The sequence below is a fragment of the Colias croceus genome, chromosome 11 (assembly GCF_905220415.1).
Source record: "Colias croceus chromosome 11, ilColCroc2.1".
Lineage (NCBI taxonomy): Eukaryota > Metazoa > Arthropoda > Insecta > Lepidoptera > Pieridae > Colias > Colias croceus.
In genome coordinates this window covers 9,943,845-9,968,947 of record NC_059547.1, presented here as the reverse complement: position 1 = coordinate 9,968,947, position 25,103 = coordinate 9,943,845, and the positions used below count along the sequence as shown (strand labels likewise).

General features: G+C 31.2%; 2 protein-coding genes across 2 annotated transcripts in view; both read left to right on the top strand.

Annotated features, from left to right (window-relative positions):
- The window catches only part of LOC123695290 (probable chitinase 10), a 90,962-nt gene extending 86,504 nt beyond the window's left edge, over positions 1–4,458 (top strand). The window contains exons 16-19 of the mRNA XM_045641082.1: positions 1,209–1,344; positions 1,695–1,867; positions 2,277–2,478; positions 2,807–4,458. Coding sequence (XP_045497038.1) covers positions 1,209–1,344; positions 1,695–1,867; positions 2,277–2,478; positions 2,807–3,021 — 726 coding nt within the window. The 3' untranslated portion in view covers positions 3,022–4,458. The remainder of the gene's footprint in view (positions 1–1,208; positions 1,345–1,694; positions 1,868–2,276; positions 2,479–2,806) is intronic.
- Positions 4,459–10,804: 6,346 nt separating this feature from the next.
- Positions 10,805–25,103, top strand: part of LOC123695799 (putative uncharacterized protein DDB_G0286901) — a 102,431-nt gene continuing 88,132 nt past the window's right edge. The window contains exon 1 of the mRNA XM_045641727.1: positions 10,805–10,938. The gene's annotated coding sequence lies outside the window, so the exon portion shown is untranslated. The remainder of the gene's footprint in view (positions 10,939–25,103) is intronic.

Below are 25,103 nucleotides of genomic sequence, written 5' to 3'. Positions count from 1 at the left end.
AAAACGACCACCTATACTTACTAGTCGCGGACGTGTAGGATACCGGTAGCGTAATGGGAGAAGGGCCTTCGAGATCTTGTCGAGATCAAACGTCGGAATCATAACGATTGACAATGTCAAAGAATAATTTGTTTTGACAATATTCGAATGTGTTGCAAAGAAATGATTTTCCAAATCCATGAAATCTATATTTTATTTATTTTTCATATATCTACGGAATTGAAATAATGATGTTATTAATTTAGATAAAAATGCATTGCTACAAGGCTATTATTATATAAATATTTTGACGCATAAAGGAAAGTTTTGTGAAGAATAAAAATTATAAACAAATATGTATCCATTGTATGCTTCCATCAAATTGGGGAGAGGTATTAAGCGACATCATTTTCATTGCTGAAGACGGGTCTATAAATAAGTTATCGGTAATTACCGACTAATTTGTACAGACTACAGGGGCAGAGTAAAAATATTTCTTAGAATCTTTTCTAGAGTATCCGCACACTCGTTATTTACTAGCCTCGCAATATTTGAAGTTTTGATACCTGTCTGCAGATATTCGCAATATTCCCGGAATCGGAATTTATACAGCCATTCCGTAGGTGCGGAATTTAATTCAGTTTATGCCTCTCGTCATGATGTATGTAACTCGTATATTTGTTTTTCTATTGTTTGTCTGAGAGTATGATATTTAGCCAAAACAATTCGTTAGGAATTTAGTCTGGGAATTCAGTTCAGAAATTTTTATGATATCTTAGAAAATTCGAATAAAAGTGCAGATCCTATAAAGTTACTCGGTTTATAAATGGTTAACACAAAACTTAAATAACTGAACTGAAATACCCAAGTCACGTCGATTATCATAGTATCATTATGCCCCGTAACTCTAATTTTCTTGCTTATAATTAAATAAACATTAAGTAGAGTTACAAAATAAAAAATAAATCTATCTGTTTCCAAAACTACAATACAATATTTTTATATTATCTCTATTATTTGTTAACTCTTCTAAAAACAGTGAACAGGGCAATTGATCGCAATAACCAGCCATTGTTAATAATTATTATGGTAATATATAAATTTGCCAGTCAGTTCAATTCACGGCGTAAACTGTCTGGAAATAAGAGGTCAAAATACGGCCACTGTACTGCTAACTGAATAGCCTATTCTCTTTAATATACCGATATTAATGTAATATGATCTTCCAGGACTATTCTGCCCGGGAATGGGTGCGCCAAGGAGCCCCTAAAGAGAAGCTGATGATCGGTATGCCAACATATGGAAGGTCTTTCACCCTCATCAATGAGACACAGTTTGACATTGGAGCCGCTGCGTCTGGTGGTGGTAAGAGTTCTTATTATTATTTGTTAATAGATTAGTAGGATTTGTTGGTACAAAGTGTGATAGATTAGGTTATAATATAACTGTATACAGTTATTGCAATAAGCTTCTTAACTTATTAAGCAGCTAAAAAAATAGTAACATCAGATTTCTCAATTTAGCATGAGAAATGAACAAAATAACTGAAATACGGATATTTATCATTTACTTTAAATATAAATAAACCTTATCATAATGATTTCTCACTAATATTTCTCAGGATGATTAGTGCTCAAACATTATCCAATTAAGATCTCTCTATATTTTTTAATTTTCCATATATTCGTGCAAATAATGAATCGTCTATTTCTCAGGTCAAGCCGGTCGCTACACCAACGAAGCTGGTTTCATGTCCTACTACGAGATCTGCGATTTCCTCAGAGAAGATAACACTACTCTGGTCTGGGATAATGAGCAGATGGTGCCCTTCGCGTATAGAGATGACCAGTGGGTTGGATTCGATGATGAGAGATCGCTAAAGACTAAGGTAAGGATCTAAGACAGAGAAGAATTAGGCTTAATATGATGATGATGCTTGACATCCTGCATTGAGACAAATCGATGCAATTTAGGAAAACTTTTCAATATAATAAGTGAAAATTACCATTTTAAAGATAATTTTAACCTTAAGTTACCAACATTTTGCATACATATAGATGGTAATTTAAATAAACACATAGGATAGGTTTTATTCTGGAATCCCCACGGGAACGGGAACTATGCGGGTTTTTCTTAGAAAACATACAGCAAACATATAACACTCCAATCATTTGTAATGTCTTGCTGCTTTTCATTTTAGTTTGAATCATTTAAACATCAGCAAATGCTCGCTCGCTTACTTCCTTTGAACCAAAAATTAAAGTCTGTTTCTAAATAGCTCTATATTTTTTTTCTAGATGGCATGGCTCAAAGAAGAAGGCTTCGGTGGAATCATGGTCTGGTCCATCGACATGGATGACTTCAGAGGTTCATGTGGAACCGGGAAGTACCCTCTCATCACTGCCATGAAGCAGGAACTTGGAGACTACAAGGTCAGGCTGGAGTATGATGGACCATATGAGACGTCGAGCGGCAGTGGGCAGTACACTACTAAAGATCGTGAGTGTTTTTGATAATTGTGTAGAAGTAAAAGATAGATTAGAAGAATTTTAGGTTATTTGGAGAGCTGAATGCATAAAACAAAATTGACACTGTGAATTTGACAAAATTAAATTTAAAACGGTTACGTAACATACAATGAGTGGATATGGAATAACGTAAGAATGCTATAATAATATGTCATGAGTTGTGATTCTGTGTTATGAGGGTAAACTTGACTCATGCAAACGACTTACGACCTAATCTAACGTAGAGCATGTCTAAATGTAGCTACAGTTAGTCCAGCTTTAGTATCGTAGTCCTATTACTAATGAGCATTTGTTTCCAGCCAACGAAGTGACTTGCGAAGAAGAAGACGGCCACATCTCTTACCACAAAGACAAAGCCGACTGCACCATGTACTACATGTGCGAGGGAGAGAGGAAGCACCACATGCCGTGCCCCTCTAACCTCGTGTTCAATCCCAATGAGAACGTCTGTGATTGGCCAGAAAATGTAGAAGGCTGCCAACACCACACCCAAGCCCCTGCTGCTAAGCGATAAGAGAAATCCGATACCTTCTAGAATGTTTTCTGTTTTGTAGAAAGGACTAGAACAAGAAGAACTTTTCTATTGTATATGGTGTACATGACTTATTGGTTTTAACGAGTCTCTTTACGTTATAGATTTATACGTGACGAAGTTTGATTACTTCTCATCTATAATTTTGAAACATTTACTAATTATTAATTAGAAAGAGAATGCTTGTTTCTTTGTGATTTGTTTTCACAAAGAAAACAAGTTGTTTCTACAAAACATTAAAGTACCATACGTTAATTTCCACCTTGTAGAAATTAAATTTACTTAAAATATATTTATTAACAATGACGGATTAAGAGATGGTTCGTGTGATATAAAGTAAATTTTTAACATTTTTGTACTTATTGTTAATTAAGTATTTGGTAATCATTGTTTACCGTTGAATAAGTGTTAAGTAAAAGTTTTGGTGAAACAGATTGACAGACTAACTAAATATCTCTTGGATATAATAGATGACTGAATTAAAGTGAACTGTCTTGTTAGCCTTAACTAAATTAGACAACTTTGACCGTTTGTTACCCCCTTAACATGATCTGTTTGCCAAAACTTTTAGTCATCGGCGTGATTAATTTATGTATATTATCATATTTATATTTTATGACTTAATTCGATTTAGGCTTGTATAGTATTTCCCAAAGGTACATGGTTAGCTGTAAACCTCGACTTAAATATAACACGTGTCGTAAAATTAAAGAAACATAAAAATTGCTCAATCAGTGTATATTTTAAATTGTATCTTTTTATGACACGTGTTATAGAGATTTTTTAAATGAAAATTACTAAAATTGGTAATTAATAAATGAATTAGTTTGCTTCATTATAGAACTGTGTATTTTTGGGACTGTATAAATAGGTTTATCTGTATATTTATCATTATAAATGTTATTAGCAATGTTGTAAATCATAATATTATTTGCATTATTAGTAACGTAAATTCCAATTAACTCCAGTCTTAAGCCAGATTATTTTAAATATTTTATACAAAAACAATAAATTACAAAGACATAAAAATATTGTAATTATATATACTTAGTAATACTTTTATAATGATAAATATATAAGAAAAGAGCGGAAATGCTGTTCAAAATTATACTTTGTAATAAAAAGATACCAGATAGAGATGTAAAAAGAGAAGAATTACTAGAACTAGAACTATCAAAAACTATTATGCATACGTTTTATAGTGTTGGGACACTACAGCATTTTCGTTTTATCGATATAATTGTAAATTATCGTATAAATACTCGTATCAGCTACATCACTGCCTAACTGCCTTAGCTTGAATACAGTGACCGTGACATTTTTAGATAATTCTATTAAGTAGGTGAATAAATTTCTAAGTTTTGTAAATATCGTATTTAGATACAAATGAGTAAGAGTATTAAAAAAATATTAAAATTATTTTCTCTTTTATTTACACCTTTCCTTGTGTCGAATAAGCTACCACTATACAGCGGCTTTGCACGCATGAAACACGTAAGTAAAAGCAGATATCGCATATATTATATCGTACATTGATAAAAGAAAAGCAATATATTAATCACAATATTTACAAAAGGAATCGAACCCATGACAACAATTTAAGTCACCATCTACTAACCTAAGCTACTAACAATCAAAATCAGAATAAATTGAAAAGCCATACATAATATATAAGATACTAGGTTTCCGCCCGCGCAGTCAAAGAAAAACCTGCATAGTTCCCGTTCCCGTGGGATTTCCGGGATTGCGTCATTTTTCCGGGATAAAAGGTAGCCTATGTCCTTTCTCGGGTATCAAAATATCTCCATACCTAATTTCATGAAAATTGGTTCAGTAGTTTAGGCGTGATTGAGTAAAAGACAGACAGACAGAGTTACTTTCGCATTTATAATATTAGTATGTATTGTAAAGAAACTTAGAGGACTTTTTTTTCAGATATTTACCTGTATAGTGTACTGTGTGTATGTACCTATGTGTATAGTGTAGGTACCTAATACTAAGGAAACATAGGGGTAAACTGAATAATACACACAACAAATTACAAAGATCTTTATTGAAATATGATGAAAACTATTTAGTTAATAAAATGTAAACGTAAATAACGTGTACCTACCCAGTTTTAATTTTCAAAATGATACGCCTTTATTTAGTGGTAAACATACAATTACCATATACAATAATTATACATAGCAAATTCATTAGAACGCACTAAAAACTGTTCTATAACAACCATGAAAATTGCTTTAATACGTACCTAAAATATTCCTCCCTCAGAAAATTAGCTAACAAGTTAATAAAAGTAATATATTCGATTACTTGATAAATGGTCGAGGCGTGAGTGTCGCGGGCACATGGCGCTAATTTACCGCCTAACCGTGAACAGGTGGCTTTAAGGAGTTAGGTTTAATACGTAACCTAGATCGTGTTTCTGGAAAATATTTTATGCATATTACCTGTACATTATAAAAAGAGCGTGTGTGCCGAGCACACGTGTCAGAAGTGAAACTTCTTTGGCAAAATTCAAAGAAACCAAAATGGGCGCCTTACTCCATGACGTGATGGTATTGCTATGATCGATCTTGCAATAGTACAAGTTTCACTTCAATAAATGGTAAAAATATGTTATGACGATTCAAAAATCAAAAGTGCGTCTAGAAGAAGTTTTATTGAATAAATAAATGTTTGAGTTTGATTTTGTATTATTTGGTAATGTTTAGTTGAGCTAGCTGAGTGCTTAATGCCTTAATTTTGATTTTTAAAAAGTCGATAACTTGTGACATCTTTTAACTCGTTCTCATGATAATAATAAATAATTTATGTACGCAAAATCTTGCTGGTATAATCATTAACTCTAATAAGAATTATTATTAACCAATATAATGAAATATTTGATTAAAAACCTCAAAGAAAATAATAAATCCCGAATTCATGGCGCATTAAGTTTTTCGGCATAAACGTTTTATAAGTTGTATTATCAAATGAAATAAGTTTTGCAATAAAATATTCATAATAAGGGAAGATAATAAAAACCAGCGGTTTGTGGATATTACTCTGAAGGAAATCTTGCGTAACTTTTAGAGAGGTACGTAAAAATATGAGAAGAACTTAGGAAATTTCACTTTCAGTGCCTTAATTAGGAACCGTTTAATTTATATTTCAGGTTTATTATTATAAAAAAAAATATTTTTTAACTATGATTAACACAATAAGTATTGAATTAAATATAATAGTGATCAGTTTACAAAGATACTCTGCGTGTTTGTTTATACGTGTCTTCAAATCTCGACAGCTGAACCGATTTCGATTTCGTTTGTTATATTCCTTGAAATACGAGGAAAAAATTTAAACATGTACCACGGGCGAAGCCGGGGCGAAAAGTTAGTTGTTAAAGGCTCTATTTCTTTGGCTCAGAAATAGCTAACAAAACACTTATTAGCTCCGTGCCAATATCAAGACAAACTGTACTCAGGCACGGAATGCCAATGACAGTGTAACTAATAGGGTGAGCCGCTAATTCCTGCTAATGGCTTCACTGACACACTGGCCCGAGTAACTGGCTTATGTATTGTTTGTATGGGAACGAGCAAAATGGTTTACGTGTGAATTAAAAATGATATTGTAATTAAATACATGTGAACTTTGAAATGAACCGGAATCTGTAGGATATTTTATTAATGTGGCTTTTATTTATTTTAATATTATTAATACTATCTTCTTTTAAGTCGATACTATTACATGGCTACTCTACAATGTGGAAATTTTTGATGGGCCCTGGAAGGAAAGTACTAGAAATACTGAAGATAGCAAATTTTGGTGAATGGAAACATTCCTTTATTTTTAAAAAGAAATAGAACTGCATTCAATGATTTTCGAAAATTCACTTGCTTCGTCCGGTAATCGAAATTTTCCATAATAAAACATTATTCTAACAAAACAAAGCGTGTAATAAAGACTGATAAAAAATAAAATACCTAAGCATTCTAATCAATGTAACAAAAATTAATAACTAGTAAAAGTATATGAAATCTATGCATTATTAGCAAGCTGAAGGTAATTTTAAAACAGCTTATACCTACCTTATTTTCACGCCTATATGAGCATTTATAATCTAACTCGTAAACATCTATACATAAAAACAGAATCCATAACAGCGTATTTTTATCTATCTTTGGTAAAGCATAAAAACAAACAGACCAAAGAGATCTAATTATCCAAGTAATACCTTAAAAGGTTGTAGTGTAAAGATCCTATGTTAGCGGCCATGTTTTATTCACTAGTAAAGCGCCCAGCTTCGCTCGACCGTCAATATCAGATTCTAGTTGAAAATAAAAACTGCAAGAAAAACGTTTCATTTTACCGTATAAGTGAGGTTCAGTTTTTTGTAGGTTTTTTGAAAATCTCGCTGATGTTATGAAACCGAATCACGCATGAGTTGAGATTTGATATAAAAATAGATTACATTGAGTATGTTTCATAGTATCAGTAGGGTTATAAATATTATGTATTAAGGCGTTAAGGGCCGATAGTCCGAAATTCATGTTTCTAAATCATGTTATTTTCAGAGAAATCATCATATTTAAAATCCTAAAAAAATATATAGTACAGATAAACGTTTGATCTAGTGGATTTATTGGATAGCAACACAATATTAAACATTTAACTCGATAAAAAAAAATTAGAAGTAGCATCGATTTTGAAATCATTTTCAGTTTTATGCGAATTAGGGAAACGCTATTTTTATGAAAATTTTACATTTCATTTACTAATCAGATTTTACAGTGAAATAAATGTTCCTTGCACCCAGTTAAAATGTTCCTTTACAGTTTTACGATACATTTCTTGTACAAAGAATTCAATTTGATTTTATTACACTACCTTTTTATTTAAAGAGAAACCATTAAAATTATTCAAGTCATCTTTTTTTATTCGAGTAAATGTTATAGTCTAGACACAAAATTACTAGATCTATATGATTATTATATAATATAACAATACCTGCATGCGCTACTTACTGACTTATTATTAACTACTATTATTAGCCCGCGGCTTCGCCCGCTTGGTCTAAAACCTAATAAATTAAATACTAAAACCGTCCTCTTAAATCACTCTATCTATTAAAAAAACCGCATCAAAATCCGTTGCGTAGGTAGTTTCAAAGATTTAAGCATACAAAGGGACATAGGGACAGAGAAAGCGACTTTGTTTTATGCTATGTAGTGAAGATAATTTAAATCAAAAGGTAGACACGGGATATACTAGGTACCTAGAACACGTAAATGTAAAACGCTACATTATTTTTTTCTTTAATTAATGATTGTCAAAGATAACAAATAAGTGCATCCATTAGGTAATATCGCTGTTCTTATAGTAATAGAAAACTACTTTTCGACTTTATGTAAATACTGTAAACCTTATATTTTGCAGTACTATCATTGTTATTTCTAAAAACAATAGAGTTACATTCCTAAGACAGACCCATTATTATTAACCAATTTGTGGTCTGTGAATTGTTAGAAAATTGATTGTATAACTCGATTGCGTAGTTATTGAGAAAATTCTTAGTTGAGTGATAACGATAATTTGTTCTATTAATTTCGAAATATAACGTTTTGTATAAATTTCAAAATGTAGATAAGTTTATTTGTAAGAATAGAACATAATTAATAGATATTATTTTAAACGTTTTGGCCATGACAAATAATTATTAATAGAAATAAAATCTTTAGTTTATAGATATACAGGGTGTCCCACTATTGAGCTAAGCGCGAAGGAACTTGTAGTTTTGCATAAACAACAAAATTACGTCAAAATTTTTTTGCTAAATTTTTCCTGAAAATCTACTTATGTTTTCTTCTCTAGCTTCGCGCAGCCGGCATATACCGCTTCTCTAAAATTAGCATTTTGTCTATGAAAACATAATCTTAAACGATAGCTCACGTGCTGGTGGTAAAGTTTGTTATGGGTGTACACATAGAGTTTTAAGAAATCATCTATTTAAAAAAAAAAGTATTTTTTACGTACTCAGCGTATCCAAAACTATAACCTCCTTTGAGCTTAGTATACCAATAGTGGGACACCCTGTTAGAATGTTTCAGTCAGTATTATCCCGGAAAAATATGCAGTTTTACAGTGTTATCTAGTATAGACTATAGTCTTATACTATCTGTTACATTATAAGTAATTTCAATTATATGTAACGCGATAATAAACTTCCATATACTAACTTATAACAAACTATTAACAATAATTTATTTTATTGTAAACTGTATTTATGCCTTCCTAAATATATCAATATAATATACTATTTATTCTAATTATTATAATTTAAGGAAGTTAGAAATCAATTTTCCATATATTAATTATTAAATAGTAATGTTTTGTAAAACTGTATTGTAAAATGACTAGTTTGTAAAAATTTCACGAACCAGCGGTTTCAGGAAATAAGATTTGCGAATAGTGTGTAAACACTATCGTGTTTCTAACACGGGAATAGGGCTGCCAATTACGAGTTTTATTTTATTTATTCATTTTCTATTTCCATAATGTACGGATAACATAGATAGAAGAACATTGTTAGTAGGAAATAAGATAATATTAATTTTAGTGGATTAAATCTAAGTTAAGTTTCAAGTATAATTAATTAAAATTGTAGAGACAATTTTTTATTGTTAAGATGTAAATTGTATAAATTGGATTAAAAAATAAAATAAAATTTATTTTATTTTTGAATTGCGTTATGACATAATATGAAACATCAAACAGCAGCTGTAATAATAAAAAGAGTTGACTCAAATTATGACAAAACGTTGCGGCGTTTATCTGAAACATTATATTTCTTGTCTTGTAACCTAGCTGAATATAAAATTTGATTAAGAGGGCTTATTCAATTTAACGCAAGTCAAAATCTCCGCGATCTATTACGATAGATCGCGGCTTGCGCTATCCTTTTACTATGAACAGCATAAGTCCACAGGAGAGCGCCGAGCAACATGTCCTCTCTCTGGAAAGGCTCGCTGCCGACTGATTTTAATCGGGTCGCGCGCAGTGTTTTATAGTACTTTAAAAAAAATTGTAGAAAAATAATAGAGGTACCTTAGTTGATTTTTTAAATTTTATCTTATAAGTAAGACGTTCTTTTATTGCAATATGTAAAAATTATATTAAACTAAGTCAAATATCTTGGTGAAAATAATCATTTTGTCGACTATAATTTCTAAAAAAATTCACATTGTTCGGATTTTAATTTCGTAAGTTAGGAGTCCAAAATAAAAAAATCTTTTAACTAACTATTTTAATAAGGATTTTTGCAGTTAGTTAAAAAAAATTGTGTGTTAGATCTGTCAGCGATTTCAGATATTTTTAGCTTCGAAATTGACACTAAAAGCGAAATCAAGTAATCATCGGCTCAGTTATCTTGATGGTATTCACAAATACTGTATTAATTGAAAAAAACTCTTAACTAACTATATAGACAATAAAATTTCCTAAAATTATTAGTAATTCATATGTTTGTAAGATAAGTGGTTGATGGACAATCTGGTTTGAAAAATCACATATTTGAGCCAAACAGCGCACGGACCGCGTACACGGCCTTAAAATATTATATAATATTTCGAATGCCAAACTTATCATATGTATTCATTCGTTTACTTAATACATTTTGACCGTTGTTTGCACATTAAAAATATCATAATAGATAATAACTTAACTCTGACAGCCCTATCTAGCGAACCAAACACCAGATCATTTAGTACTATAACGTGTTTCTTAGCGTGCGCGCGCGTCGATTTGATTGCAAAATCCGATCTCGATTATTTTTTCATCAATTCTTAATAAATAATAAATAGTGCTGTGGGTGAAATAAGTGAATAACTTAGTGCTATGTAAAGGAATGCTAAGGTATGCTTAAGTTATGAAAGAAAGTTTAAGTAAATATACTTAGCGCCTGAAAATGGGGTTTTAATCGGGTTTTGATTAATGTAAAAAGTACTATTTATATGGGTAATTAAGAAAAAATATGATTGATAAATATTTACAATGTTGGAAAAAATAATCATATCACATTTTGAAACGCCTGTTTTTAGTTTATTCAATAACTAGCTGTGCCGCGCGGTTTCACCCGCGTGGCTCCGCCCCTGTTGGTCTTAGCGTGATAATATATAGCCTATATTACTCGTGGATAATGTAGCTTTCGAATGGTGAAAGAATTTTTAAAATCGGTCCAGTAGTTTATGAGCCTATTACAATCAAACAAACAAACAAAGTTTTCCTCTTTATAATATTAGTGTAGATAATGAAAATACAAAATCGCTCTACATTTTAAAAAGTGCATGTTTTAAAACATTCCTGCAGTAAGTATGACTTTATATGCAAGTTATGATCAATCGATTTTTTACCCTACAATCGATAAAAGAGGGTTTGTTTTTGTTTGCATTCGTGATAAGAAGGCATTAATCGTGATCTTGCTATATACGATATATCGTGATTGCTTTCTACAATACTATATGTCTTTATCTAGATATAGTACGATGTTTATCTATATTAAGTTGTTTGTTTGTTCGTGTAAAGCTGTAAAACTACTGTTTTGTAGTTTTAGATTCAAGTTTGAGTCAAGTCATAAAATTTGGAATCTTTATGAACTGATAATTCAATTTCTTATTAATTAAATGTCATATTTATTTTCACATTCATTAGGACTAACATTTATTGCGGAATGCTCAAAAAATAAATTTATGAAGGAACTTAATTAACTAAGTGTTTAACGTTCACAGTTTTTTAATAAAGCTAAGTTTGTATTTTAATGTTATTCGTGTAAAAAAAAAAATTAAGCAAAAAATGTCTCTGGACTATAATCCAGAGGTGGCGCGAACACCCTGTGATGACGGGTGCCATAAAAAAAATAAATAAAATAAAGCTAAGTTATTTTTTAGACTCCTTTTTTTATTAAGTATATTTATAAGCGTTATTGGAATGACTATAAACTTAACAATATTTCTACAAAACATACCATTTTATTTTTCGGTTTCGGTTTACCAAAAAATAATCCAAAATTGTCATTTTTGCTTTCAGTCTATTTTCAACTCCATTTAAAATAAAAATCACATCGAATCCGCGGAGCATAACTAGTGTGATTTAACAGTACGTGTCGATCGATATATTTTATAGTATAATTTCTACCGTTAGTTTTATTACAGAATACGAGCATATAATATTTTATCTATAACTACTGATAAATCTAGGTTATAGACTAGCTTTTTTTTTAATTCAAAAGACTAACAACGATTTTTTTTCCAATCGTAGAGATTTGTTAAAATCGTAAGTACGTATACAATCAGTGTAATAATATAAAACAATGCTGTATATTATAATATCACTAGCTTACCGCCCGTGGCTTCGCCCGCTTTGTCTAAAACCTAATAAATTATATATTAAAACCTTCCTCTTGAATCACACTGTCTATTAAAAAAATTCCGCATCAAAATCCGTTGCGTAGTTTTAAAGATTTAAGCATACAAAGGGACATAGGGACAGAGAAAGCGACTTTGTTTTAAACTATGTAGTGATTAATACAGTTTTAAGAGATTTCTTTAAACTAAAATAAAATTAACAAATACATGATCCTTTAACAACTCTCTCAATGTCACTCAAATTTTAATAATTATTATTTACATAATTCCTAGTGAAAATGTAGAGCACTACATTTTCCACTTTTCCATAATAGTCTAATATTAGACGACTTTTGTTTTAATAATCTTCGCAATTAACGAGCCTCTGATAAGAATTTAGAACTAACCATTAAACCATCCCATACCTGTAAATTTCGGTAAGCCCAATCAAAACTGAATGCATTCCAAATAGCTTCACTACATAGGTAGTATAAAACAAAGTCGCTTTCTCTGTCCCTTTGTATGCTTAAATCTTTAAAACTACGCAACGGATTTTGATGCGGTTTTTTTTTAATAAATACAGTGATTCAAGAGGAAGGTTTTAACCGGAAGGAAGTTAGCGCGGAAAGTTTTTTTTTTATTATTATTAATATCTCAAAAAATTGCTCCTTAAATGCTCCATCAGAATCAGTAATTGCTCCACTTCTATAATTATTAGTTTATTTATAATTAATTTAAAAAAAATCCAAATACTGAAAACTTGATTTCCCTATAGAATGAAAAATATTCACTTTTCATAAAAAAATTTTTTCCAAAAAAATTGCTCCCGATTTGCTCTATCAATTACAAAAAAAATTATTTAATTTTGATAATTTTTACAATAATTAACTGAAAAACTATGTTTGCATAGTAAACTACTGCGCTGTGACGTCATCAATTATTGTCGTTGCGACGCATAAGGGCCATATTTACATGTATCAGCACTGCAGCGATATGTATAGACCTTAATGTTTATGTTTTCTTATTTATATTATTCACTAGATTTCCGCCCGCGGCTTCGCCCGCGTTTTCATAGGAAAACCCGCATAGTTCCCGTTCCCGTGGGATTACCGGGATAAAACCTATCCTATGTGTTAATCCAAGTTACGGTCTATATGTGTGCTAAATTTCATTGTTATCGGTTCAGTAGTATTTGCGTGAATGAGTAACAAACACACACACATCCTCACAAACTTTTGCATTTATTATATTACTAGCGGTCCGCCCCGGCTTCGCCCGTGGTACATATTTCGCAATAAAAGGTAGCCTATGCTCTTTCTCAGGGTCTAAAGATTGTCTGTGCCAAATTTCATACAAAATCGGTATAGTAGTTTATGCGTGAAAACCATACATACATACATACAAACCTTTCCTCTTTATAATATTAGTATAGAAGTATAGATTAGTAGGATGGTATTACTTAAAAGGTTATTAATTATTATCATGTAATTATTTGGTTCTGATCACAGATCACAGAAACTAAAGGGTTCTGATGATAAGAAAAATAAGAAATAATTATAATTTTTGTTTTATTGAGTCTTCAAGTTAGGATTGCAGGTTCGAATGATAATAATTTTTGTATACCATCGTATATATTACATATAACATAATATGGAGACATTTCATCATGTCCACAACAATATCAAGGTTAGTAATAAATATTTCTACTATCAATTATCATCAAAGTATTAAATCGGTAATAAGTATTTTTATAATTGAATTTGAATTTCTGTTTACTATAAGAAAAATTAATAGGCACTTTTTATTTAAGGGTGTGAAGGGATTCAGTCAAGGAGTTTTAAATTATTGAAGAGTGGTAATTATTTAGAAGTAGGGTTCGCGAAAAAATTGAGCCCTACTTTTATATAATCACCTGAAAATTTTTCACTAGAGTATAAACTTAGATTACAAAATTATTTTGTAATCTTAGAGTATAAATAATAAAATATGTGCTAATCACAGGTGCTAATTATAAAGAATTTTATTTTTGACAAAAAGGTTTTACATACAAGACATAACTGCGTTAAAAACAACCGACTTCAAACTTGCACTTGCAACATTTACAAATACAGACAAAAATGCTCATAAAATAAAATACTGGGCCTATCCTAATAAAATTTTTATGGGACCAATTCGACACCATCCCGCATCGAACAAAAAAAGAATCACGTAAATGATTTATTAAATAATTCACAAAACACGAAGATTGAATTTGATATTTTTGGTTTTATGACATTCAAATGCTTTATAAATATAAATTTATAAATATAAAGAATATAAACATTCGATCACGAAATTATGCGGGTTCGAGTCCCGCCTCGTGATCGAATTATTTTTTCTATTCTTTATAAATTTATAAAACACGAAGATTTTAAAAATGTAACCAATGAACACAATCAATATTAGATTAATTGTAATGGTGTATAAAAAGTATTATGTCCTATGGAATTCTACTATGGGGCAGGGCAGCAGATATAGAAACTATATTTATCTTACAGAAAAGAGCCATTCGCTCTATATATAATTTACGTGCTCGGATCGTTCGATCTCTTTAAGAATACTGGTATCCTTACTGTACCATCACAGCATATATTTAATAATATTTTGCATGTACACAAAAACGCCGACTTACACACAAGAGTAGGAGATAAACACTGTTATGGCACAAGGAACAGAAATAAAATTGAAATGCCATTTTACCGGTTAGCCAAAGTTAAAAATTCATTTATGGGTCTAGGTATACGCTTTTACAACAGAATTCCACATTGTATTAAAGAGTTTGGTAGTGCTAAATTCAGGTAAAACTCATGTAAAAAATATATTAGTTCAGAGAGCCTATTATAGCATTAAGGAATATATGGAAGATGAAAATGATATATTATGAAGTTAGATATAAGTTACAGATTATGTAATATTGACATATGATTTTAAAAGAGCAACTATTTAATATGATTAATTACCTTAAAATGACATTAATAAGTTTTATGCTGGGAATAATAATATTATTATTTAATACTTAGTACTTACCTTATGTTGCTATTAATTATACTCTAAGAATATCTAGGCGCCATATTTTAATTATTGAGTTTTCATCTAGCAAAATTTCAAGGAACAGATATTATTATGTACCTATTTAAATCATTCTTATTATAGGTATTTTTATAAACATTTCCCTACCCATCCCTAAACTCGTACGTTTATTCGTATTATTAAAACTTCAAGTAATTATCAATTAATTTGTGTTTCAGTCGTTTGTTTCATCTTTCGGTGTCAAGTTGCTATCGTTTGCGTTAGCGGGAACTACCTATGCGGGTTTTCCTTTGAAAACGCGGGCGAAGCCGCGGGCGGAAATCTAGTGAATAATATAAATAAGAAAACATAAACATTAAGGTCTATACATATCGCTGCAGTGCTGATACATGTAAATATGGCCCTTATGCGTCGCAACGACAATAATTGATGACGTCACAGCGCAGTAGTTTACTATGCAAACATAGTTTTTCAGTTAATTATTGTAAAAATTATCAAAATTAAATAATTTTTTTTGTAATTGATAGAGCAAATCGGGAGAAATTTTTTTGGAAAATTTTTTTTTTATGAAAAGTGAATATTTTTCATTCTATAGGGAAATCAAGTTTTCAGTATTTGGATTTTTTTAAAAATTAATTATAAATAAACTAATAATTATAGAAGTGGAGCAATTACTGATTCTGATGGAGCATTTAAGGAGCAATTTTTTTGCAAAAAAATTTTTTATGAAAAGTGAATATTTTTCATTCTATAGGGAAATCAAGTTTTCAGTATTTGGATTTTTTTTTAAATTAATTATAAATAAACTAATAATTATAGAAGTGGAGCAATTACTGATTCTGATGGAGCATTTAAGGAGCAATTTTTTTGCAAAAAATTTTTTTATGAAAAGTGAATATTTTTCATTCTATAGGGAAATCAAGTTTTCAGTATTTGGATTTTTTTAAAAATTAATTAAAAATAAACTAATAATTATAGAAGTGGAGCAATTACTGATTCTGATGGAGCATTTAAGGAGCAATTTTTTTGCAAAAGAATTTTTTATGAAAAGTGTATATTTTTCATTCTATTGGGAAATCAAGTTTTCAGTATTTGGATTTTTTTTTTAATTAATTATAAATAAACTAATAATTATAGAAGTGGAGCAATTACTGATTCTGATGGAGCATTTAAGGAGCAATTTTTTGAGATATTAATAATTAAAAAAAAAAAACTTTCCGCGCTAACTTCCTTCCGGTAAGGTTTTAGTATATAATTTATTAGGTTTTGGACAAAGCGGGCGAGTAAGCTAGTCTATAATAAGAAAGACTTAAATATGTACTAAAAATCCATCTTAATATATATAAATCTCGTGTCACAATGTTTGTCCTCAATGGACTCCTAAACCACTTAACCGATTATAATAAAATTCGCACACCATGTGCAGTTCGATTCAACTTGAGAGATAGGATAGTTTAAATCTCAAATAGTTTTAGAAAAAGCGGGCGAAGCCGCGGGCGGTAAGCTAGTAATACTATAGAATTAAAACACGTAAAATTTGTTGATCTATAGAAGCTAGAAACCATAAACACAGATACATAATAAAACTCACCATTCCTCGCTTGCATCGATTAAAAATTAATGCAAATATATAAGTAATGTTCAATGAAGTATGATGAGTGGATTATACCGGATATATTATTCAATAACTGTATTCACAGGAAGTGATAGTACAGCGCTTGCATTTTAAACTTTATAGGTTTCCGCGCGAAAATTGTGCGACGCTACGCCATGTTGGTTAACTGTCAAATTTGAAAACGTTTATGGTTTTTAAATTGTAGAATCTATACTTAATAATAGAAAGCTCTTTAGTTTATTTGTTTGTTTGTTTGAACGCGCTAATCTCAGGAACTACCTACTGGTCCGTTTTGATAAATTTTTTCAGTGTTAGATAGCCCATTTATCGAGGAAGGTATAATATCATCACGCTAAGACCAACAGGAATCCATTCCTAGTGCTCCAGCACTGCGGGTAAAACCGCTGGGAATAGCTAGTTATATATGTATAGTTTATTATAGTAGTTTGTATTATTAGAAAAACATTTAATATGATAAAAAATTGTATTATTTTCTAGTACCTAAGTAGACCGATATCCGATAACCCTGCTATCAATATTTTTGTAGTAAATAACGATAAACTATTTGGAGGGAAAATGTTCCTCTTAAGGGTCATAAAAAAGAAGATAATTGATAGAATTTAACTAGAAAATAATGTATTATAAGTACTAGGCAATTAATAAGCCACAAACAATGGTAAAATAATCATTTTATAACCATTTTCGTTTTATAAAACTCGATAAGATAAATTAAATTTTTACAAATTTCTAAATATTCCTGTGAGTCTCGGGTATGTTTTTCTTCAGAATCAACGCATCCAGAGTCGGTGCGAACAGCGAGCGACAATAACCTGCAAGTAGATAATATTATAGTATATAACGTACTTAATATTATAAATGCGAAAGTTTGTGAGGATGTGTCTGTGTTTGTTACTCTTTCACGCAAATACTACTTAACCAATGAAATTTAGCACAAATATAGCGGGTAACTTGGATTAACACATAGGACCGGTTTTATCCCGGAAATCCCACTGGAACGGGGACTATGCGGGTTTTTCTTTGAAAACGCGGGTGAAACCGCGGGCGGAAATCTAGTATATATAATATGTGCTAATAGTATAAAGCTGAAGATTTTTCTTGTTTGATATATTTGACCGACCTTATCTCATGAAACATAAATTTTAATAATTCTGGATAGTAGTAATCGAAAATTCAGACTAAGAAAAATTAAAGCGGAGCGTCAATGAAAAACTTATGTTTTGTGGAAAATATAATGTTCTATTCTTTCAAAATGTCTCAATCGCATTTGAATGCTTTAAAACTAAAAATTAAATTTATAAACTATAAACTAGGGATGTAACGATACCGATACCGATACCGATATATCGGCCGATATATCGGCAAGCCGATATATCGGTATCGCCGATAATAAAACAACCGATACCGATACCAAACAATTCAAAAAACCGTGCCCAATGAACGATGCGGGAGGCCGCCCGCGCGTGCGCACTTTCTTTTCTGAAAAAAACTACCAATAGTAAACTTTTATTAGGTACTGATTGTATGTGTATTACTTAAAGTTTAACTGACTTTGTAAAATAATAATACAAAAATAAATGGTTTTGTTGTTTTATGATTTGGCATTTTTATTTAAAAGAATACGATTAACAGTTGAGTCTCTATTAAATGTTGGTAACTTTTTATGAATAATTCACTATTTTTTTTTCTACCAAGCCATCGATATCGGTATCGGTATCGGTATCGCCGATACATTACTACAAATATCGGTATCGTATCGGCAAAATCATGTATCGTTACATCCCTACTATAAACTATCCAAAACAGACAATGCTGATACATCTCACAAAGGGTTTGGCACTCACGAATTTGGCATATACATAATATAAAATGTCGTGAACGGATGTGCCCTGTGAGGAATGTTGTGGGAAATAGATAATTTATTGAGAAAATTTATATGATTTGGATCTTGGAAATCGAAATTGCTTTATATTATTGAGTTATAGTCTGTACTGTATGGTTTTCTGAAAACAGAGGCGATTAACACACGGCACCGCGCACCGCGGCGGTTGGCAGTGAATCCCTACGAGGAACGGACTGTTCGACCGCGCGGTCGGGCGGTGTATGTGTGTTTGGTATCAACGGATTTAATAGAAGCCAATGCAACTTGAGAACCGCTTCACCGCCAACCGCGGCGGCACGCGGCACCGTGTGTTAATCGCCTTACAGTATAGGGCTTAAGGTTAGTGTCGTGGAAAGATTTTAATGTTCGTTTGTCGTGTTATTGGGGTGAATTGATTGTTATTCTATACACTGTGATACAGCTACATGGATATGGATTATATTTTCAAATTAAAATATGTAGTTAAATTTAACATTATTGTAGTAAACGTATGATAATATTAACTTTATCTGAAATGTAGTTGTTATCAACTTGCCTATCTCACTAAATCTACTGCCGTAAAAGTTTATAAGTATGTACCAAGTTACCTACTCTTAAACAGCTGATGGGATGTGTATGAAATTATATACAGAGATAGATTAAGAAGAGTGAATATTATGTTCTAATATTATGTACAAATACAAATTATATAGTCTAGACTCTAGATGACCACTTAGAAGAGCGAAGCCACGGGCTCAGCCAGTATTCATTCTCATTAACGTTAAATCCAAAAAAGAAACGCATTAATATATATTTTATGAGATACAACATGTCTGCCATTAGCAGTAAGAACAAGAAAACATAATGTAGCAGATGCTTCTTCTAAGCTAAGTTAATATACTGGATAATGGAAATACTATGGCTTTTCATTCAGATTTATTTTCGTATATCTATGGAATCTTCAGCTGTACATTTACATAAGATTTTATATTTTTAATAACATCTGAACTAATAATACTGAACACCATTATTATAAATGCTTCTAAACTGAACGAATTTTGACGAATTTTAACATTGAGATAGATTCGATTTTGCCGATGGCTGGTAAAGTGCAACAACGTGCAAAATGCAATGTGATTAAAGAAATTGCATCCAAATATTAAAATACTATATAGGTCTTTGTCTAAAACCTAATAAATTATATACTGAAACCTTCCCCTTGAATCACTCTATCTATTAAAAAAAACTGCATCAAAATCCGTTGCGTAGTTTTAAAGATTTAAGCATACAAAGGGACATAGGGACAGAGAAAGCGACTTTGTTTTATACTACCTATGTAGTTATTATTATAGTATATTACTTTCAATGTTTCTTAAAATAACTCGGGTAGTAGTGTACTTGAAGATTCCTTAATAATTTAAAATATTTATTTTCAAATACTTGAACAAATCATGCAAGAAAATAGTAGATACCAAACATAAATGAATATTCAATATTTGTCGTGTGTCCGTTACATTAATTTATTTGTATCATGAGCCAAAACTGATGATCCGGTTTCGAACACATTTTTTCTAAATTCTCTAGATAAGCTAGATAAATTCTCTCTCTGTACAACATTATGATTAATATTAAACTTTCCTTAAATATAAATATATATTTTTTTTCAAAATAAAGATAGAATGCAAAACTGTATAGTGAATTTATTTAACGAAAACAATCGCTTTTGTTGGAGCTTTTTTAAAATAATTAATTTAGATTTTTAAACGAATAGAAGAATTCACTTTTCATATACAATATTGCGTCCATCATTCGATTTTCATTAAACGCTATAAAAATTAAAAATGAAAAGAATTGATACAAATAAAAGAAAAAGGAGTTCATATGAATTTATCTAGACATGCCTTCACGTATCTGCTGGATTTATGCTATATATCAACACCAACACGACAAAATTGGATTTTTTTGTGTTTTTATTATTTTTCTTATTCGCAGAAATATTCCTATCCAGACTAGAATTATATTCTAGAACAGGATTATATCTAAACTATTATTATATTTATCATATCTAGACCTAGGTTCACTTGCTAATGGGTTAACATCAGTATCTTAGTTTAACAAACCAGTTTTTATATTGTACTAGCGCTGATCAAGTGAAGGCTAAGAGCGAGTTGTATTTTTCTAAAGGTTCCGTAGGAAATTATGTTTTAGTTAAACTTAATTTGGTTACGCATTACTTAGTTATATATTATTAAAATGCGTGCAAGTGTTTAATTAATTATAGGTAAGTTTGATTAAAGTTTGTGAAAATATTTATTGTAACATTTAATCAGTTAAAATAACTCCTAAAGGAACTCTTTGCCATTGTTCAGGAATAATGTTATGTGCAGTATTAAAAACTGTTGCAATTCGCGAACATTCTTTCATACGAAATTACAATATCTTAATTTTATATTCGAATTTACACCACCAGTCGATCTCTATAACAAGTGACGGCTACAACTAATATTAATCGTCTCGTCTCTACATTCAAAATCCACATCGAAAAATCCCGAAAACATTAACTACGACTTGATCCAGCCCAAAAGACTGCGGATCTCCAAAACGATCATCATTATACATTCCTTGAATACACTTTGATTGCGTATTTTCACTTAACTGTAGACGTAATCTGCTGTTTTAATGAACTCCTGTCTGTTGGTGACGCCCTATCTTTGAAGCCATTACGTGTTTGATATTGCTAAGTAACAGTTACTTTGATACGTTATTAATAGAACTTAGAAGGACAGTTATGTGATACAGTTTTATTTACAGACTTAATAAATTAATAGTTGATATATTGAACTAATAAACGGGTAAGTACACGTAGTTAACTCTATTACGCATACATTTTTTTTTTTTTTTTTTTTTTTTTTTTTTATGGTATAGGACAGCAAACGAGCAGACGCGTCGCCTGGTGTTAAGCGATACACGCCGCCCATAAGCATCCACTCCACTGGGAAGTGGATGTGTTGCTGTCCTCAAAGGGATTTTGAAGGAGTTAGGTAGAAGGGGCGAGGATGGGAAGGAATGAGGATAGGGAAGGAGAGGATGGGTAGGGGATGGGAAGGGATGTGGGCCTCCGGACCCCTCACTCACCGTACGGAACGCGACAGTAAACTGTCACTATGGCGCCGATATTCTGTGAGGGTGTGGTACCTTCCCCGGTGCGAGCGTGGCCCAATTCGTGCCGAAGCATGCTCGACTCCCACTCTCAAAAAAACATATTTCATTCCTTCTTTCTAAGGAAATTATCTGAAAAACTGTCCATGTTTTAACACAAAACTTCAGTTATCATCATGCCACATTACATCAAAATCAGTATGCGGTATAGTCGTGAAACCGTGATTGATAAACACGTACGTATGTATGTATTATATTAAGTGATAGATCTCTTTGAAACAATATAATCACGTTCTACTTTAAAGAATAGAACTTGACCGCACCAACATTATACAAGGCCATAATAAAAACTATTCACAAAAAAATAAAGAAAAACAGTCCAAAAAACCGTAATCAACCTTGGCTCTGCTACTGTCAAATACTTATTAACAAGACAGTAGTAAATTAACAAGAAAAATAAATATAAACAAAGACCGCTCGGACAATCACCATCACTTTCTCAAGAAAACACGGATATAATCAACCACCATGAACCGCATTTCTCTTTCCCCACAACTCCTATAAATCGATACATTTTCTAGATTTTTACATAAGAAACTAATGTGTCATTTATGAAAATGGCAGTTTCTTGTTCACAATGTAACCCACTTGTTAACTCTACCTTGGTAATTAAGTGGAATTTATACGATGGATCGTGATATAATTTCCCCCTATTATCCCCCCTTGGAAATGGGAGGTAGATTTCTAAGGAAATTTCTAATAACCACAGTCAAAAAGACCTTAAAATTGATTCTTAACTCAGAAACGAGGGGTCCTGGGTTCGATTCCCAGTGGAAACAAAAAAAATGGCTCGATCTGGCAGGACACAAAAGACTAGGTACTTGTCCCTAAATAAAATCGATCAGTGAAACATATGTATAATGCATCTGCACCTTTTCCCACTTGGGGACACAGGACTTCACTTTTTCTAGTTAAATCTAGAAAATGTAATTGAATGTGTAACAGCTTGTAATTCTAATTCTTCTCAATTATAATAACGTGCTTTATTACCTTCTGATTATTTAAACCGCGTTTTAAAACCGTCATAAAATGTTTATGGCAATCGCTATAATTGGCTGGAAGAAAATACATGAGTAATTAATTACGGATATACATAATTAACTTCCTTTATTGCTTCCTTGCTTTAAATTGTGATGTTAGTAAATATGAAATTAATATTAATAATATAATAATAAATTATTTATTACAGTAGGTAAAATGATAAAATTGCTTTCAGTGTAAATTATTTTATTTAGAATATAAATAAACAAATGGATGAATTGGAAAATATTTATGACACACAAACATAAACGCGCGCACACACACACACACACACTCACAACACACACACACATACACACACACACAACACTCACACAACACACAAACACATATGTAGGTATATTATTTTAATTTTTTTTTTGTTTTTAAATTTTAAATAACAATAAACTTATGTCGTTCTCACTACCTAAGCACAAACTCTTGAATTATGTATGTGAAACTTATTTTTGTAAGTGTTTTTTGGTTCCGAGGGCGGGGACCTGGTGATCTGTGATACCGGTTAAAACCCATTTCAGACACCAGCTCCTCCAACTCCAGCTTATTGTTTATAATTTTTTGTATGCATGTAGATTAATTTTGTGACTGGGAATTGTGAGGAGAAATAAATAAAATATTTATTTATTTATTTATTTATTTATTTATATATTGCCTTTCTATTTCATTAGACTGTAATATGAGATTAGTAGGTATGTATAAGTTTTTTGTATATATTATACAAAAAACTTATACATATATGCACGAAATAAATGTTTATAATTCGTTTGTAAGTTTAAATGAATAAAAGAAAACTTACAAAAATAATAACAAACTACCTTATATTTTTAATATTTATTTATATTAAATATGGGGGGCAAGTATCTCGCCTCGCGGCGGTGCTGAAAAAAAACTCCGACTGAGTGGGCAGACGGCCGGAGTCTAGGGCGACTGAGTGAGGAACCTACGGACTATCCGAGCGTTATCCAGAAGGACTGCCCGCTGTATCCCCACTGTCATGGGCTTCACCGGTAAATCCAACCTCCTTAAATATTACTTAAATATTAAATAGATTATTTATTAATCTATGGTGTGTATGTAGAGCCGCGGCCCGCGACTGAAAGTAGAAAAATATACAATTTAGGAATATAAATTATCATCAGCCTAAAATATTTAGTCCCACTGCAGGGACACTACCGGACAATCGGTAATAACTAATCTAGGTATACTAATATTATAAGCTTGAAGATTTTGTTCCTTTGTTTGAACGCGCTAATCTCAAGAACCACGGATCTGATTAGCAAAGTTATTTCTCTATATACTCCATTTATCGAGGAAGACGGTACCATCACGGTAAGACCAATAAGAGAAGATCAATGCAGGTAAAACCGCGGGGCACAGCTAGTAACTGATAAGCTTGCCAAACCAAGACATTTTGTCCAAAGAAATGACCCATATTTTAGGCACGCTTTTAACACTTTAATACGCTAATATATTATACATATTAACATAATGAACAAGTTTAAATCAATTATGAAGATAATTTGCATCCCGTAAAGTTCCAATTTAAAAGTTATTAATACACTTTCACCAAATAAAAGTATTATTAAGCTAAAACTTTGATTAATATAGAAAGTCTAGCTCTAGACTTCTAGGAGTTGGCCATTTTGTATGTATCAGGCATTTATTATGTTTTTATATTGAATTTTTTTGCAATAAGGCAATTTTAATTTAATACAAATAAGATATATTTTCATACTTATTTAAATACTTTTATATTATAATATACTAGCTGTTTCTCGCGGTTTCATCCGCATTGCTCCGCTCCTGTTGGTCTTAGCGTGATGACATAATATTATATCCTATAGCCTTCCTCGATAAA